The sequence below is a fragment of the Balaenoptera borealis genome (genome assembly GCF_965194805.1).
Source record: "Balaenoptera borealis genome assembly, chromosome: 3".
Taxonomy (NCBI): Eukaryota; Metazoa; Chordata; class Mammalia; order Artiodactyla; family Balaenopteridae; genus Balaenoptera; species Balaenoptera borealis.
In genome coordinates this window covers 13,613,455-13,632,664 of record NC_138866.1, presented here as the reverse complement: position 1 = coordinate 13,632,664, position 19,210 = coordinate 13,613,455, and the positions used below count along the sequence as shown (strand labels likewise).

Below are 19,210 nucleotides of genomic sequence, written 5' to 3'. Positions count from 1 at the left end.
CACACAGGGGTTCTGATGTGAGTGACTGAAAGGAAGACATCAAGAAAGAGAAAGAAGACATTTTTCTTACTCTTTACAGAAGCGTGTAAAGCTAAGTAGTGAACTGGTTCACATGCCCACTGTAAGGCACATCTGCCATCTTTCAGAAATCCTGCAGACTTCCTGTCTGAATCAGATTTTGACACAATCATTACTGTGTCTAAATAACAGTTCTCAAATAAAATCATGGCCCTATTTTTTTTTTTAATGAAAGTTTTCTTTTCTTATGTTGACCTAATGATAGAGCTCTTTTTGTTTTTCTCCCACTTTACTGAGGTATTTATCGACTCCATTTTGATTGAGTGGCTAAATAGTCATTCAGATGTCTAACTTGTGGCAACGATCAAGGGAGAAAAATTCAAGATTTGAAAAATCATAGGTATTTGAGAATAGAAAACCTACTTCGGTTTCTCTGATTCCTTTTTACTGTCTCTGATGCTTCTGGAAGATCTGTCCTTTTCAGAATCAGTATATGACTCAGATCCACTGCTACTTGACTGCCCACGTTTTCTCTTGGTTTTCTTGTGGTGCTGATGCTTCCTTTTCTTCTTTTTCTCTTTCTTCTTTTTTCTGCTTGTTTGTTTGGGCTTTCTGTTAGTGTCACTTTCATCTGAAGGCTCTGAATTCAGAGGACTCCTGTTTGGGAGAATCAACATTAGAATTATTTTCAAAAGAGAATTAGGGAAATAATATGTAAGTAAATATGCAAATAAACAAATATGCAAAAGGAAATTCTATAAATGCCCACACAGACTTACTATATGCCCATACATTATACAGTACCTTCCTGGATTGCAACTCACCTTAAAGATTTAAGAGTTGGACCTAAAATAACATCAGCTGAAGAAATTCTAATCTTTCTAAGATTTCTAAGCTTGTAAACCTATATTTTCATAGCTATATATTTGTAAATTAATCTACCAGTTATTTTATCAAATACAGTATTTTTTAATGCTATAAAAGGTTTATTTTCAGTCTTACATATTATGCCAGCATATCCTTAATGCCAAAAAAAAAAAAAGGTTTAACTCTGGTCCTTGTTTTTTAAAGTTATAACGAGATCTTCCTTATTACTCCCTCTCATGCATCAACTATTCTCAATTTCTGAAAGCTTCCTACACTTTTAGAGTACATCGTATTAATGAGACCATTTGGTCTATATTTGTGAGAGAGCTCATTTCTCAGTCCAGTGATCTATAACAAAATTCTTTCAAAGCTGGGTACAGATGTTTGCCATTTTGCTTTCCCCAAAGTTTTCATGAGGTTTTATCCTATGTTATTACAAAAGCTCCTTCTATTTTTGCATGCAACTCCTACCTTTATGCAACTAAAGAAATACCTGAATTACAATATTCTAAAAGTTACTAATGAGGTTAATAAAGTTACTTAAGAATCACAATGATGCCATTTCCCTTGTGGCCTAATTACTGGCAGTAACTGTGTCATGTACTTGCCACTCCAATGGAAAGGGAAAAAAAAGGATAATCTGTAAGAGTGATAAGGGAAAATAGTCAAAGATCACCTCATTACATCAGGTAAAAGGAAAAGTTTTACTTAACTCTTATCACAGTGTTTTCTAAGGAGCATCATTCAAACTAAGCTGACAAAGACTAAAAATCCACCTATCAAAAATATCAAAAAAACTACCTGGTCAGTAGCGACTCTTCAGAAACAAAGGCTGTGGCCTCTTCAGTTTGTTGGCCCAGAGATGTTACCGTTCCAACACAAAAGCTTGGGTTGCTCAGCCAGTCTAATTCTGCACATGGGCAAAAAGGAGAAAAGATCAATGAAATTAGCTCAATAGGATTTCTAAAGCAGGAAATCCATCTTACCAGCTGACATCTTAATTCACAGCCAACGTCAGCCAGACATTTTGAACAGTCCACAGAAGCTGAAGGGAATCCATGAAATTGTTATTTCATAGGGCATGGGGCTTTAACACACTCTAAAATATTTAAAACTGAAATCCTCTTGTGATATCAGGCTGTAGCTTAAGCAAAAGCCATGTAATAAGCATGGCCTAAAATACAACAAGGCTTTATGTATTCCATCCACACTCTAATGAGCATGAACTCTTCCAAAGCATTAGGTTTTAATGACCCCAAATTTGATTTAGACAATTCCAAGAAGTTAAAAAAAATCAAATCATGCATAGAAACCCACCAGGCTTAACATTATTCCAGAAGATTCAGATATTTTTCTTTAAAAAAAAATTCCAATGTTCTTAGTATAGTAACTTAACATAAGCTTTTCCTTATAACAGTACTCTGTGAAAATAAAAACAGAAGGTGTCAACTTTTTAAATTAATGCTAAAATTATATAAGATGTTAATAATGATTATCTCTGGGCGGTGAGGTTAAATGTCCAAAATTTTTCTTCTTTCTGCTTATCCATTAATTTCTAACTCTTCTATAATGAACTATTTCTAAATTACTTATTTTCCAACTTTTAGGAGTCTTGGCTGTGAAGGAAAGAAGAAGAATGGTGGCAGCAAGGGGGCCCACGGAGGGGTGTGTATTTTGTCCTGTTTTGTTTTAGGATGGGAGGCCAGAGCATAATCACATGCTCAGGAGAAAGGACCCACAAAATGGTTGAAGTTAGAAGAGAGAAGGGTTAATTACATTTTTTAACAGTTGTATTGGGATATAGATTATATACAAGGTTCACCCATTTAAAGTGGACAAGTCAATGGTTTTTAGTATATTTAGAATTGTGCAACTGTCACTGTAAGATAATTTTAGAACATTTTCATCATCCCCAAAAGAAACCCCACACCTATTAGCAGTAACTCCCCATCACCCACCTCCTGCCCTCGGACTCCCACAACCAGCCCTAGGCAACCACGAATCTACTTTCTCTCTCCATAGATCTGCCTACTTTGGGCATTTAATATAAACAAGATCATACAATATACGGTCTTTTGTAACTGGCTTCTTTCGCTTGGCATAACGTTTTCAAGGTTCATCCATGCTGTATCATGTATCAGTATTCCATTCGTTTCTATTGCTGAATAATAATTCCATTTTATATCTATACCACATTTTATCCTTTAACAGTTCAGGGACACTTGGGTTGCTTCCACTTTTTGGCTATTATAAATAATGTTGCTATGAACATTCAGGTACAAGTTTTTATATGGACACATGTTTTCAGTTATCTTGGGCAGATATCTAGGAGCAGAATTGCTGGGTCATATGGTAACTCATGTTCAGCATTTTGAGGAACTGTCAGATTGTTTTCCTAACTGGCTGCACCATTTTATACTCCCATTAACAAGGTATGAGGATTCCAATTTCTCCACATCGCTGCCAGCTTGTTACTCTCTGTCTTTCAGATTACAGTCATCCTACTGGGTATGCTGTTTTCTCACTGTGGTTTTGATTTCCATTTCCCAGGTGACTAACGATGTTGAGAATCTTTTCATGTGTTTGCTTGTTGGCCCTTCATATTTCAACAGAAACAGTTATTCAAATCTTTCCCCATTTTTTAACTGGGTTGTCCTTTTATTATTGAGTTGTAAGAGTTCTTTATATATTCTGTATTCTAGTCCCTGATGGCAACTGCATCTTAGTGAAGAGGGGATATCAGAATGTATGCTCCGTGATACAGCACCTTATTTTGTTCACTGCTGTATCCCTAGCACTGAGAGCAATGCCTGACATACATCAGTAGGAGTTTAATAAATATTTGTGGAAAAGAGGGGATGGAGGAAGGAAGGAAAGTTCCTAAAGAGAAAAGGTGCCTTGAAAAGCACAGGAAAAAGGGAAAGAAGAGAGGGAATCTAGCTTACGAAGGGCTTTACTGTAGGCCAAACAACAGGTTCAGCACTTAATTTACATCTTTTAATCCTCACAACAACCCTCTATAGGAGGTACTACAATCTTCACTGTACAGAAGAGGAAACTAAGGCTCAAAGGGATCAAGTAATTTTTAAGGTCATACTTAATAAGACTTTAAAGAATTGTTCATGCAGTCTTTCTTCTACTGTCTCCTTTTTCCTTCTGTGGGGTTCCCTTCCCTTGGGCCTAATTCCTGGCAAGAGGTATGCGAAAATAGTTCCTGTGGCTCACTGAGATCACAATTATTTTCACAATAATTGGATTCTATCATGAGCAGAGGAAAAGTGGGAAAAAATGGAACAAACAATATGCAAGGAGAGATGCTCTCAAAGAAGTCCATTATATTTTTACATAAATATCTGGATAGTAAGGACAGCTTAGAGGAAGTGTAAAGAAATAGATACATTAAAACAACAATGTGTGTAGCTCTCCAAAGTCCTTCAGAAGGTACAAAAAAAAGCTTTTAAAGGATGCATTTAAGGCTTTGCCATATGGGACCACTGTGGGGAGGAAAAAAAGTAGTTTATAAAGAACTAAAACACTTGGGTTTTGAACTGAAATCATCACTGACCCTCTGAGTGACCTTCATCTCAATCAAATGACCTTTTATAGGAACAAAAGGTATTTTTACCTGATAAGAAGTTGCTGCTGCTTTTTGGGGGGTGGGAGGAGGGAAGCTATCATATTAACAGTGACCATGTGTGGAATATTAAAGTAATAATCATTGGGTGTTAGGCCTAGAAAAATTTGGGAGGTCACCTGGTCCAGAGATTTTCAAACTTTCTTAGCCAAGGAACTCACTGTTCAAGCACAATCTTTCAGAGAAGTTCAAAATGCAGAACAGAAAAAGCAGGATGCCCTTGTTGGGGGCTCACAGGGAGGGAGCAGGTCCACAAAGGCTCACTGGAGCACAGCCTGGATACCCTTCCCTCAGTTACAGATCAATAGTCGGAGGCTCAAAGAAGTTAAGTCACACACACATCTGGATCAGGGAATCCTCCATCCAGCCCCCTCTAACCATGCCATGGTGCTAACTCTTCACCGCCTCAACTAAGGAGTTGCTTTTCCTAAGTCTCCCTGCAATCGGTACAGGGGGCTACAACAGCAATTTTCACATTGCAATCTCATTATCTGCATGCCAAGTTTTCCCATCATAGTCTAAGCCAAAGGCCAACAACTCAAATCCTTACAGGGACCAGATGAGTAATGATTACTATGACACTATCGAGAGTGACAACAGAAAAAAAGAAAACGACAAAAATATTCTTCCAGCCAAACAAATATACCAACTGGTTTACAACTTGTGCATCCAAGTTTCCAGCTTGCCTCCACTCCTCCCACTCCCTTCTTTCCAAACCAAAAGAAACATGAGGGCAGGAGCCATGACTATTCACTCCTGTATTCCCAACTCCTAGCACAGTGCCTTGGTACAAAGTAACTGGAGTCAATAAATATTTGTTGAATAAGTAAAGTGAATGAAGATCTGAATCATATCTCTGCATCCCTGTACCCCCAGCAACTAATTTACAGAACTGAAAAAATTTGATTGTTAAAAGCATGCCATTATCTAGGCATAAAGTACTACTTAATAATTCTTCCAGTCTTCATTGTAAATTCAGATTTAATCATTAAAGAATGGAATATCTACTATGTGTCCAGGCACAGTTCCAGGCTTTGGAGGCACAGTGGTGAACAAGTCCCTGCTCACGTGGTGCTTATATTTAACCATAACATTAACTGTTCATGTGATACATTTGCATTCTTAAATTTTAATTACACAGAATCCTAGAAAGTCATCTGAGATCAAAAGATGCTTTATTAATCAGATTGCAAAGTCCTTTTCTATATTTACTTACATCCTCAAATAATTTACAAATACCAATTATGTATTTAGATAACTGTGCTCATACCAAGCAGGATGTAACACGTTACAGAGAAGACTAGCAGGATACCACATGCCTAGGGTTTAAGATAGAGAAGATGACTAGCTGACAAACCTTTTGTCCCGGCAGGTTAGTAAGTAAATCACAGGTTGAAACTTACCTGGAAATTAGCACCCTGCTATACACATACACACATCTAAGAAAGGAAGAAGAGTGTAAGTATCAGGCAGAAAAACCACTTTAGAACTACTGCCTAACAAAAACAGGCAGGTATCTACAAAAACCACATCGTGTGCAATTTTACAGAAAAAAATATAATGAATTATCACTGAATACTTCAAGCTGAAATGCTTTTTGCGATTATATAAGTTTATTATATAATTCTATTTCTCCATCACTAGTGAAAATGCTTTAATTCAATTCCACTACAGATGGAGGGAAGAAGGAATTGTCATGAATAGATTTAAATTTTAAAAACAAATTTTGGGGACTTCCCTGGTGGCAGAGTGGTCAAGAATCCGCCTGCCAAAGCAGGGAACACGGATTCGATCCCTGGTCCGGGAAGATCCCACATGCCGCGGAGCAACAAAGTCTGTGCGCCACAGCTACTGAGCCTGTGCTCTAGAGCTCACGAGCCACAACTACTGAGCCCGCGTGCCACAACTACTGAAGCCCGCGCACCTAGAGCCTGTGCTCCGCAACAGGAGAAGCCACCGCACTGAGAAGCCCGTGCACCGCAACGAAGAGCAGCCCCCGCTCACCGCAACTAGAGAAAGCCCCGCGCGCAGCAACGAAGACCCAACACAGCCAAAAATAAATAAATTAATAATAAATTTTTTTAAATTAAAAAGTAAAAAAAATAAAAACAAATTTTGAACCACAAGTGGATAAAATATCCTTGTTCTACACCCATTCCCCATTGTATTAGGCTTTCCCCCGCTTTTCCAAAGTTCACTTTATGGCACTTTCGTTTTATGAAAGACCTTCAACTAGTACCTATTTTCACTAGCCAAAGTCCAAAGAGGATTTTCGCTTTTACCAAAAAAAAAAAAAAAAAAAGCGAAAAGCGAAAGCAGCCTTCAGTGTTCGTTTTGCAGCGAGCCTTCAGAGAGGCAGCGAGCACCCCAAGCAGCAACAGTGGCCTCACCAAGCTCCCTCCCCAGGAAGGAGCGCAGCATCGAGCCGCCACAGCTTTGAACTATGTCTGTGAGTATCTGTGCTTTATCCTCATTTACTCTGTGCATCCGTTAGCAAGACGTGGCCTGAAGTAACTGTTTCTTCACTGTACACCATTTCAGCTTAGGAAAGGTTTCATCGGAACGCTGCTCTACCTTCAGATAGTGGGGGAAACCTGTATAACAAAATAGCACTGATTATGAGTTTACGTGAACTCAGAGGCAAGCGCCACCCCTTCAGGGATAATTCAAAAGACATTTCTAGGGCTCTACAGCATCTATATTAGGGAAGGGGGTTATTCCTTTAAAAAGAATGAGCCAAGCTCTTTGTTTTGATGGAAACACTTGATTCCTGACAAAGAATGTGAGAGCACATGCATTCGTACAAACAGCACTGGCAAACATGACTAAGAACTGCATTTAAGACGCCGAGTACAGAGAATCTAAGCAGAGTCAGCCTTTCCACAGAGTTAACCTACAATTTGAAGAGACCCAGGGATCCCAAAGGTAATGTTTAAACAACCAAACCCCAACATTCCAATATCACAGTGTGGTTTATAATACATTTTCCGGTGTCAGAAAGACTTGCGTTCAAACACTGGCTTTAAAGTTTATTCGTTGTGCAACTCGGAACAAAAAACCTAATCTCTCCAAGTCTTCTCCTTTCATCCAGCACTTCTTCACTGAGAGCCAGGCATGGACAAACCCAGGACAGCCCTCAGGGAGCGGACACACTGGCAGTCATTTACATGCAATTAGACAAACGCCAAGATAAAGAAGAGTTACAGGGTATAATGAGAGCACACAGTTGGGTTCCCTAGTCCAAACTAGGTATGGATCAGAGAAAGCTGCCTGGGAGAACAGCTCAATAAGACCTAAAGGATGAGAAAAAAAAGTAGGCAAATATGCTCCTAGGAAGCATCTAGGCAGGAGAAATGGCTTATACAAAGGCCTGAACGTGAGAAAGCATGACTCTCTGGGAAACAGGAGAAAGCTGCTATGGCTGGACCACTGGGAGTGAGGGGGAGTAGGAGCAAAATGAAGCCGGAGAAGTTCAGGGGCCTTAAAAACAACCATATTAGAGTTTGTGTTTACCCTAAGAGCAATGGGAAAATGCTTGAGTTTTGAGCAAGGGTGACAAAATCAGGCCTAGGGTTCAAAAGATCAGCAGCAAAGAGTAGTGTTTAAGCACACACGTTTTGAGGCTAGATTGCTTGAGCCCAAATCCTGGTTCTGTGCCTGTTTCCTCCTCCCTAAAAATGCTGACAATACCGACTTCATAGGGTTGTTATGAGGATTCAGTGACTTAATATGTATTTGTAAAGCATTTAGACCAGTGAATGGCACATAGTGGTTTTTTAAATTTTTTTATTGAAGTATAGTTGATTTACTATGTTGTGCCCATCTCTGCTGTACAGCAAAGTGACTCAGTTATACACATACGTTCTTTTTTATATTCTTTTCCATTATGGTTTTTCCCAGGATATTGAATTTAGTTCCCCGGGCTATACAGTAGGACCTTGTTGTTTATCCATTTTATATACAATAGTTTGTATCTACTAACCCCAAACTCCCAATCCATCCCTCCCCCCACCCCACCCCCTCCCCTGGCAACCACAAGTTTGTTCTCTATGACTGTAAGTCTTTCTGTTTTGTAGGTCGGTTCATTTGTGCCATATTTTAGATTCCACATATAAGTGATAGCATGTGGTATTTGTCTTTCTCTTTCTGACTTACTTCATTTAGTACAATAATCTCTCGGTACATCCACGTTGTTGCAAATGGCATTATTTCATTCTTTTTTATGGCTGAGTAATATTCCATTGTATGTATGTGCCACATCTTTATCTATTCATCTGTTGATGGACATTTAGGTTGTTTCCATGTCTTGGCTACTGTGAATAGTGCTGTGATGAACACAGGGGTGCATGTATCTTTCTGAATTATAGTTTTGTCCAGATATATGCCCAGGAGTGGGATTGCAGGATCATATGGTAGTTCTATTTTTAGTTTTCTGAGGAACCTCCATACTGTCTTCCACAGTGGCTACACCAACTTACATTCCCACCAACAGTATAAGAGGGTTCCCTTTTCTCCACACCCTCTCCAGCATTTGTTATTTGTACACTTTTTAATGATGGCCATTCTGACCGGTGTGAGGTGGTACCTCATTGTACTTTTGACTTGCATTTCTCTAATAATTAGCAGTGTTGAGCATCTTTCCATGTGCCTATCGGCCATCTGTATGTCTTCTTTGGAGAAACGTCTATTTAGGTCTTCTGCCCAGTTTTCAATTGGGTTGTTTGGTTTTTTGTTGTTGAGTTGTATGAGCTGTTGGTGTATTTTGGAAATTAAGCCCTTGTTGGTCGCATCATTTGCAAATATTTTCTCCCATTCTGTGGGTTGTCTTTTCGTTTTGTTTATGGTTTCCTTTGCTGTGCAAAAGCTTGTAAGTTTGATTAGGTCCCATTTGTTTAGTTTTGTTTTTATTTCTATTGTTTTGGGAGACTGACCTAAGAAAACACTGGTATGGTTTATATCAGAGACATATAGTGTTTTTAAATAAGTAGTTTTAAAATTCTGGCTACGGTGTGGAGAGTGGTTCAGGGAGTGACTATTTAGGAAGCCATTGTAATAATCCAGGGGATGACCGTGGTGACAATTATGCAGTGGCAGTGAGAATAGAGGGAAACTAACAAATTTAAGAGTTATTTGGAAGGACCGGATGAAGAACTGAATGGGGGAAACAGCAAGTTGAGGTATGTGTCTAAGTTTTGGCCTGGGAGAATGGTGGTGCCATTTTCTGACATGTGGACACAGAAAGAAGAGCAGGTTTCAGGTAAAAAGGCAATGTGTGTAGTTTCTTCCCCAAATATAAATAATACACCTGACTCGTATGCCTCATATCTTCCATCCCAACTCTGTCTAAATATTCAACCCCCAAGCAACAATGTTTTAGAGTAGACAAGCCTAATAAATCTGATGGTGTAGAAAGAAAAGCTCGAGAATTGGAGGGATCACACACTGGGGTCTTTCTGCTGCTCCTAACACAAGGGAGGCGCTGGATACCTGTTTGTTGAGAGAATGAAGGCTACTGAATTCAGCCTCCCCAAAACACTTACTGAGTGTGACGCCTGCTTAAATCCTGGCCTAACTCTTAACAGTACCGAGAGAGTGGAGAACAGAGCCTCTCTCACTTGCTTTGGTATTGCTCATCTTTCCTGTCCAGGAGTTTTTTGTTTCTGTTTTTGTTTTTGATTGAAACTCTGCACACACCAGTACTAACACCATCTTACATTTTTATAACATTTTATAGTGTAAGGCCAAAAGTACAGTGCTTCTATTTTTAACAGCAAAATACCAGAAACAGTCAAAATGTCCTTAATAGGGACTGACAGAATAAAGTATGTGACATCCACACTATGGAGCTCTGTGTACCAGTCAAAAGAAGTGAGGAAGACTTCTATACTCCACTGTAGAGTGATGTCTGGGATTTTAGGTAAAATAAAGAATAATATGCATTTAAGAAACAGAAGTGGAGGGGGGAGGAGAGATAAATTTGGGACTTGGAATTAACAGATACACACTACTATATATAAAATAGAGAAACGATGAGGACCTATTGTATAGCACAGGGAACTATATTCAGTATCTTGTAATAACCTATAATGGAAAAGAATCTGAAAAAGTATATATATATATATATATATGTATGTATAACTAAATCAATTTGCTGCATATCTGAAACATTGTAAATTAACTATACTTTAATAGAAAAACAAAAAATTAAAATAAAAAAGAGAAACAGAACGGAAATGTAGTTGCTCATATTAAGGAGGAAAAAAACGGAAGGATATCATTGACTACTAAAAATTCTAAACTGTAGGGGAAAGTTGGAGAATTGAGATGGAAGTTTTTTCTCCGAAAATAACTGGGTTATATGTATTTTCAACTTTAGAACCATGTAAATGTTTCACAACATTACAAAACGGGACCAAATCAAAAAGAAGAAAAACACAATCCCCCAAAATTAAAAACGAATATACCTAATTGTATATCAAACTGGTAATGAAACCACACAGAGAATTATTTCAAGTGAATTTAAAACACAGTAATCTGACAGCACGTGGGTTGTGGGATATAGCCTAAGGACAAATAGAACCATAAAGAAATAGTGAACTATTTAGTATTAGTCATATTACTATTGTTATTTTGGACCTATACATAGTTGGACTAATGGCACTAAGAACTAATATTTTCAGCATAAGAGGAAATAAATATAAATAGTAAGTCAAAGAAATCAATTAAAAATCTCATAATCTTAAACTTGGATTAGAAATATCAGTATGAAGTCATGATGTATTTTTCTCTTTCTGGTTCTGGCCACTGAAAATGTTTAGAAGTAATGACAACCCAGTGCCATGAGTACTCCGAACATCCAATTTGTGGTTTTAACATACCCATACCATTTTCCACTAAAAGAAACCAGGGTTCCTTTGAGAAATGGTCAATTCCAGGCCATTATAAAACATGTAAGCGATGAGCTCTGGGCAGCTTTTAGGGCAGAAAGCAAGGAAGTGATTAAAGACAACCGGTTTATGCCAAAAAGACACAGGCCCAACTTGATCAAGGCCCCATTAGCCAAAAATGGGACAATTTAAGCATTAGAAAAGAGTATTTGCAATGGACTGAAATATAAGTATGTTAAAAATTCATGAGTGCATAATTAAAGGGGGTAGGGAGAAACACCTCACTTGTCACCTCTAAAAGTTGCCAAGACCCAAACTTGTTATTCTGTAAACTGACAAAAGGAACAAATCAAGTATTCATCCTGTCTTTCCTGCCTGAACTGTATTTCAGGGTATCCCAACAGTGTTGAGAAAAAGTTCTTTATAGGATAACTGATACTAATAAATATAGGAGGAATACTAAAAACGGAAAATAACCATTTTGTAATCCCAATGAAACGGTGGATCTAAGCAATAATCATAAATGGCTGCAAAAATCATTAGGTGAAAGCCTGATGGGCAGCTTCATAATGGATGAATCAGGCCATCCAGGAATCCACCGATCAATCTCACTACTAAAAGAGAGAAAACTGGACCGCTCATCCTCCTGATTTGGCTCAACAGCAAGTGTAGAGCATACCCAATGAGGTATTTTCAACTAAAAACACTGTACCTGAATCTAATTAACTCTCCACATCTAACTATCAGTTTACAGGAAATTCTAGGGTAGAGAAGCATGTTAAATGACACCATAAGGATTTGGTGGGAAATGTCTATAGGACAAATGATGCAGTTTCCTCAACAAATCACAAGGGAAAATAGAAGGGAGGGAGAAACTGTTTTATATCTTTTAAAAAGACCTAAGAGACATATCCAAAATGCAGTGTTGGATTTTTTTGGATACTGACTTGAAGAAACCAACTGTAAAAGGCCATTTTTGAAACAACTCTGGCAATTTGAACATTAACTGACAATTAGATGATATTAAAGAATTATAGTTAATTTCATTATGGCTAATAATGTTGTGTTTAAATTTTTTAAAATACAGTACTTTATAAAAAGCTCTTAACATTCTCTAACACCATACACAAAAATAAACCCAAACTGGATTAAAGACCTAAAACGTAAGACCGGATGCTGTAAAACTCTTAGAGGAAAACATAGGCAGAACACTCTCTGATATACACTGCAGCAATATCTTTTTGGATCCACCTCTTAGAGTAATGAAAATAAAAACAAAAATAAACTAATGGGACCTCATTAAACTTAAAAGCTTTTGCACAGCAAAGGGAACCATAAACAAAATGAAAGGACAACCCACAGAAGGGGAGAAAATATTTGCAAACAATGTGACCGACAAGGGATTCATCTCCAAAATATACAAACAGCTCATACATACAGCTCATATTGATACAGCTCAATATCAAAAAAGTAAACAACCCAATCAAAAAAAAAAGAAAAAATGGGCACAAAATCTAAATAGACATTTCTCCAAAGACATACAGATGACCAAAAAGCACATGAAAAGATGCTCAGCGTCGCTAATTATTAGAGAAGTGCAAATCAAAACTACAATGAGGTATCAACTCACACCGGTCAGAATGGTCATCATCAAAAAGTCTATAAACAATAAGTGCTGGAGAGGGTGTGGAGAAAAGGGAACCCTCCTACACTGCTGGTGGGAATGTAAATTGATACAGCCACTATGGAGAACAGTATGGAGGTTCCTTAAAAAACTAAAAATAGAACTACCATATGACCCAGCAATTCCACTACTGGGCATATACCCTGAGAAAACCATATTTCAAAAAGATACATGCACCCCAGTGTTCACTGCAGCGCTATTTACAATAACCAAGACATGGAAGCAACCTTAATGTCCATCAATAGATGAATGGATAAAGAAGATGTGGTGCATATATACAATGGAATATTACTCAGCCATAAAAAAGAGTGAAATAATGCCATTTGCAACAACATGGATAAACCTAGAGATTATCGTAGTAAGTGAAGTCAGAGAAAAAGAAAGACAAACACCATATGCTATCAGTTATATGTGGAATCTAAAAAATGATACAAATGAACTTATTTACAAACCAGAAACAGACTCACAGACTTAGAAAACAAACTTATGGTTACCAAAGGGGAAAGGTGGGGGGTGAGGAATAAATTAGGAGGTTGGGATTAACATATATACATTACTATATATAAAATAGAAATCAACAAGGTCCTACTGTATAGCACAGGGAACTCTACTCAATACTCTGTAATAACCTACATGGGAAAAGAATCTGAAAAAGCATAGGTATATGTATATGTATAACTAAATCATCTTGTACACCTGGAATTAACACATTTTAAATCAACTACACTGCAATATAAAATAAAAATTAAAAAAACAAAACGAAAATAAATAAATTAAAAAAGAATAAAAAGCCCTTTTACAATCATTACCCTGATGCTGGGTACCCAGAAGATGTCCAATAAATACTGGTTAAGATAAATGACAAGAGCAACACTCCCCTGTAAACCTGCCACTTCATGCTCCCAAAATAAAAGGATTAACCCTTGGCCTGTTATTCAAGTCAGTACCATCCCTCATCACCAGTTCCAACCATATTTCCCAAGGTGCCTCCTTACACCTCTACATTTCCAGAAAAATTGAACTATTTGCAGTTTTTTGCAGAGGTCTCATGTTTTCCTTCCTGCGTGCCTTTGAAGGCCCTGGAATGCCCTTCCACTATCTCTTTGTCCAGATCCTACCCTCTTGAAGACCCATCTCCAAAGTTAGCTCCTATATAATGCTTTCTTTGAACTTCCCCACAGAAGTCATTATTCCTCTGGTTCACCTGTGTCATCTGTAACATCCCACCTTGTATGTACTGTTACTTTTTTGTTAAGTACCTACTATTGGTCTGTACATTCAGCTAATATTTATCGAACACCTACTATACTTTGGGCCTGTGCTAGGGGTTAACGATGCTGCAATGAATAGACAAACACTGTTTCTGACTACATGGATGTTACGGTCTAGTAAAGGATGACCAAAATTACACTAATTATATAAGAAATTACTCACAATTTTGAGAAGTATACCAAAAAAAGAAATGTAGGAATTACGACAGGATACGATAAAGGTGTCAGACACAGCTGGACTCTGCCACATAAGGGTATGATTTAGGATTAATCACTTCAAATTACAATTCACTATGTGCATTGTGTTTTTAACAATGCAGATCTGGGAACGCTTAAGGCTTAAATAAAATATGTAATGCCATTACCTGACCTACAGTCGACCCTCAATAAATAAATGTTAGTTCTTATTCCCAGAATTTGTGCCCATCTGGAGAGAAACTGTGTTTGATTAGCCTGTGGATCCTAATTCTCTAGCTCTTGGTCGGCCAAAAGGTATGAGACCAATAAACAATTCAGAATAAGGAGAACAGAGAAGGAAAAAAAGCTGTAATAAGAACACCCAGCATTTGCATCAGGAGTCTCCCCGAGATGTGGAGTACCACTGTTTCCATTTTACAGGTGAAGGAACTGAGGCTGGGGGGAGAAAACGGGGCTCAACAATATGATTACATGGAAGTCCCAGCTCCGAGGACTCTCCTGGTCTTTCTTTCTCCTTCTGGACTCTACAACTCGAGCCCAGAAACCCGGACGAGTGCCGCTGCTCCTCCCACAAGGCTTTGCAGCACCGCGGAGAACTCTGGGATACAAATGAATAAACAAATCCAAGGCAAGGGCGAGACCTGGGCCCAAGAAACTCCGCCCTAAGCCTGCCAAGTACCTTCTTCATCCCTTTTGTGTGCTTACCTTTCCTGGGGCTCCCACTCTCGGGCGCCTCACTAACACTCGCAAAGGCGGGGAACAGCGCCATGATCACAGGCCGCACCGCCTTTTCACTCCACAAAAATGGCGCCGGGAAGCCGAGGCCGGTAGTAAGGCCCTTGCGGTCGCTGTGCACTCTGGGAAGTGTAGTTTTCCCGTCGGTCCTTTGGCCTGGACCCCACCCGCGGGGGCGGGGCGGAATGAAAGGGGGCGGGGCATGATGGGGGAGGGGCGGAAGGGACCACTTCCCAGTAATTAGTACCGTCAGGCTTCTGTGAGAACCGGAAAATGCTGAGACTGGAGGTGCGACTGTTCAGAGCACAAAGTTAAAGGAAGTTGGGATTCTGATTACACCCCTGAGTTCACACCATGGCTTCCTAACTGAGTCAAATCAAACTCCCTAAGCTTCAGTTTTGATGAAATAAAAATTTGTATTTTAAGGCAAGATAAAAATTTAAACAAAATTTTTCTCTGCCCATTTGTACCTCCTCCCTCCCGTCTAGTGTGCATCATACATCTGCATTGCGCATTAACCAGACCTCCCCAATGGCAGAAATACCTGCTCAACCATAAAGATCAATTTTTCTTTTTCTGGTGCCAGCTGGGTAATTCCTCAGAAGATAACATTCCTTTCTCAATCCCGTAAGGGGTCACTTATGACCCACCACTCACCCTGTATGTGTAGGCATCTTTGGTGAACTTTATGTACAATGCCAATATGTCATTTCCCTTAAAGATAGTGACTGGTGCAGAATAGACTGGTCAGACGACCTGGGGAGAATACTGGGCCACACCTTATGGAAGTTCTTGGCTTAAATACATATTTATGAACTTATTAATGTTTCTAGCTATATTACTTGTTTTCTGTCTATTCTATAAGATTATTGTTTCTTGCATAACCAAATGTGTGACTGAGTCTCAGATAAAATTAATGATGAACAGATGCCTTGAAGTGATTGATCAAATACATAGTTCTATAAGATCAATGATTGTAATAGTGTAACTCTAGATACAGGAAAAAGCAACAAGAGGGAACCATTTCCTGGACCATAGAAGACTAGTAAGACAGGCAGTCCAGAGGCTTTTGGTTACTGTTAAAGGGGCCTAGTCCAGTACAGTACCTTGAGGGGCCTATCAATGAAATCTTTGCTTGACCTGGGAATGAGCATTCCTGGCACCTTGGGACAAAGTGGTCACGAAATGCCTCCCAAACCTTGGTCAAAATTAAGACCAAAAGGGAGGGAATTGTAAAATAAAGAATGTCACCCACCATCCAGTTCTACAAGAATCAAGTCACTAGCCACTGCAGTCACTGAAAGGAATCCCTGAAAGGAATTCAGGGCAAGCATCAGGATAAGGCACTTTGTGCTCTGGGAGAACTGATAGAACTGGCTCTCAGATAGTTAGATATTTTCAGGTGAAAATTTTATGAACCCAGTTTCTTGCACCTTCCAATACTTAGAAAAGCACTAAAACCATTAACTAAGATATCTTTTCCTCCCAAATAGCAGTAACCTTCTATCAAGATGAGAGTTTGCATGTAACCCTTCACCAAAATCACATACATTCTGGCCTCCTACTTTATCTCTTCAAAACAGTTCTCAGAGCTGTCTGGGAGATTGTCTCCTGTATTATAATCCTCAGTTTGGCTCAAACAAAACTTTCCATTTCTTTCTTAGATTGACAATTGATTAATTTTTTTGTGTGGACAGTTTCTTCTGCAAAATGTTTTGAAAGTTAAATTAGCATAGAGATAAAGTGCTTAGGCTTGTGCCTGGCTCGTGGAAAGCACTTAATACAAGTTAGCTATTATGTGAGTTGTGACTGCAAGTCTGACTCAAAGCCTTGTGAAATATCCAAACTTCAATCAATTTATCATTTTAAATATTTTAGAAATACAAAAGAATTCAAGGTCCTCTTAAGTTAAAAGGTCTTTGCTGGTTAGAAAATATATTTACCCACTTATGAAGTATTCTTGACTTTAAAAAATTGAATCTGAATCTAATGAAGACTGCTACCAGAAATATATGGGTAAAGGAACAATTTAAAGAGCTCATACCACCTAGAAGCAATCAGCCAAATTCAGAGTGTAGGAAATTATAGAAAACAACCCAGTTTCTTCAATGAATCAACATCTTTAAGGGGACGGGAGACTGAAACAGATTAAAAGATTTTAGAGATATATCAACCAAATGCAATATACAGCCTCATTATGATTCTGGTTGGAAGAATTATAAAAATACTTTTTTTGAGACAGATGGAGAAATTAGAAGTTGACAGAATATTAGACGACATCAGGTAATTCTTATTAATTCTGTTAGATGTACTAATGTACTAATGGCACTGAGATTACTTTTTTAAAGTTCTTATATATCAGAGATATATAGTGAAGTATTTGCAGGTGAAAATAAATAAATGAAAATATATCTGGGGGGGGGTGATGGAGTCCTAGGGAGTTCAAAGATCTTTAGTTAGGAAATAGATTAAGAGTGGGAGATGCAAATCAAATCAAAGGATGGATGGACTCTTGTGAAAGCTTCAGACCTGTGTGAGAATTAGGTTGTGTGCGTCCAAAATGAGCACGCTTCAAGTATTGAAGGCCTCTACACAGTGCTTACAAAAAGAGACTTAGTATGATGATATGAGCAGCAAAAGTCTGCAACTTTCAGGTTCTACCAAAATCTCTGGCTCTAAGTTCCCTCAGTTAATCGGGGCAGCCTCCGCCTCCCTTAGCAGACACCTCCCTTAGCAAGCTCCCCTGGCTGCCGCCTTCCCCACTGCTTCGTATGCTTCCATTCCAGAAAAGCAACTAATGTGGAAGGGTTAGGAGAATCAGGGCCATAATAGTAATGTTTTTGTCATAAGAAGGAATCTGGGCATATTAGATATTTTCTGTACTACAGATGGGGAAGAGAACTTGGCTTAAGAGACCCCTTATAAGAACAATTTAAAAGTGTGTAATCGAGTAACTGCTTTAGACTCCTGATTTTAAGTCGAAATCTTATGAAGTTTAGGCAAAGTTTCAGACCATCGAATAATTTAAAGTTTACCATACTTTTAGGTATAATTGATTACCTTTGTAAAAATTAATACTTGAAGAAGATTTCAGGTAACTGAAATACCCAAAGAGGAAATAAAATGTGTTACATTTATATAAGATGCATAAATGCTAAGCCAAGGTCAGCAAACTTTTTCTTAAAGGGCCAGATAGTAAATATTTTAGGTTTTGTGGGCCAGAGGGTCTGTGCCACAACTACTCAATTTTGCCACTGTATTGGGAAAGCAGCCAGAGATAATAAATGTTAAATGAATGGACATGGCTGTGTTCTAATAAAACTTTATTTACAAAAACAAGTGGTGAGCCCACAGGCCATCATTTGCCAATCCCAAAGAGGCCTGTATTACATTGGGAAGTGTTTCATTAGCTACCTTTATAAACTGAAGCAAACATTATTCAAGATCCCTAAAAATTATTGCTAAAATAACAAATGAAATATGTAATCTGAACTTGAACATTTAAGAACATTATTCTTCAATTAAAATATTTATTCCTTTATATCCAACAACCAGTTTTCAGGAAATGAAAGGACAAAGGAACATCATAAACACCACCAGGGGATACAATCAGCAAAATCCTGATTGTGGGAAACCGTGTGGAACAAACTACCTGCTTTCTCTCTCTCTCTCTCTCTCTCTCTCTCTCTCTCTCTCTCTCTAGGCTGTGCTGGGTCTTCGTTGCTGTGCGCTAGCTTTCTCTATTTGTGGTGAGAGCGGGCTACTCTGTGTTGCAGTGTGCAGGTTTCTCATTGCGGTGGCTTCTCTTGTTCCAGAGCACGGGCTCTAGGCGCACGGGCTTCAGTAGTTGTGGTTCGTGGGCTCTAGAGCGCAGGCTCAATAGTTGAGGCGCAGGGGCTTAGTTGCTCTGCAGCGT

The 19,210-nt window shown here is 38.6% G+C and overlaps 1 protein-coding gene across 5 annotated transcripts in view; it reads right to left on the bottom strand.

Annotated features, from left to right (window-relative positions):
* NRDE2 (NRDE-2, necessary for RNA interference, domain containing) overlaps nt 1-15,394 on the bottom strand; it is a 47,271-nt gene extending 31,877 nt beyond the window's left edge. For all 5 annotated transcript variants that reach the window (XR_014242217.1, XR_014242218.1, XR_014242219.1 and 2 more), the window contains exons 1-3: nt 15,265-15,394; nt 1,687-1,795; nt 442-675 (exon numbers count right to left, since the gene is read on the bottom strand). Coding sequence is in view for 2 of the 5 variants with exons in the window: in XM_082383660.1 (XP_082239786.1) it covers nt 442-675; nt 1,687-1,795; nt 15,265-15,328 (407 nt within the window). In the remaining 3 variants the exon portion in view is untranslated. The remainder of the gene's footprint in view (nt 1-441; nt 676-1,686; nt 1,796-15,264) is intronic.
* Between the last annotated feature and the right edge of the window lie 3,816 nt (nt 15,395-19,210).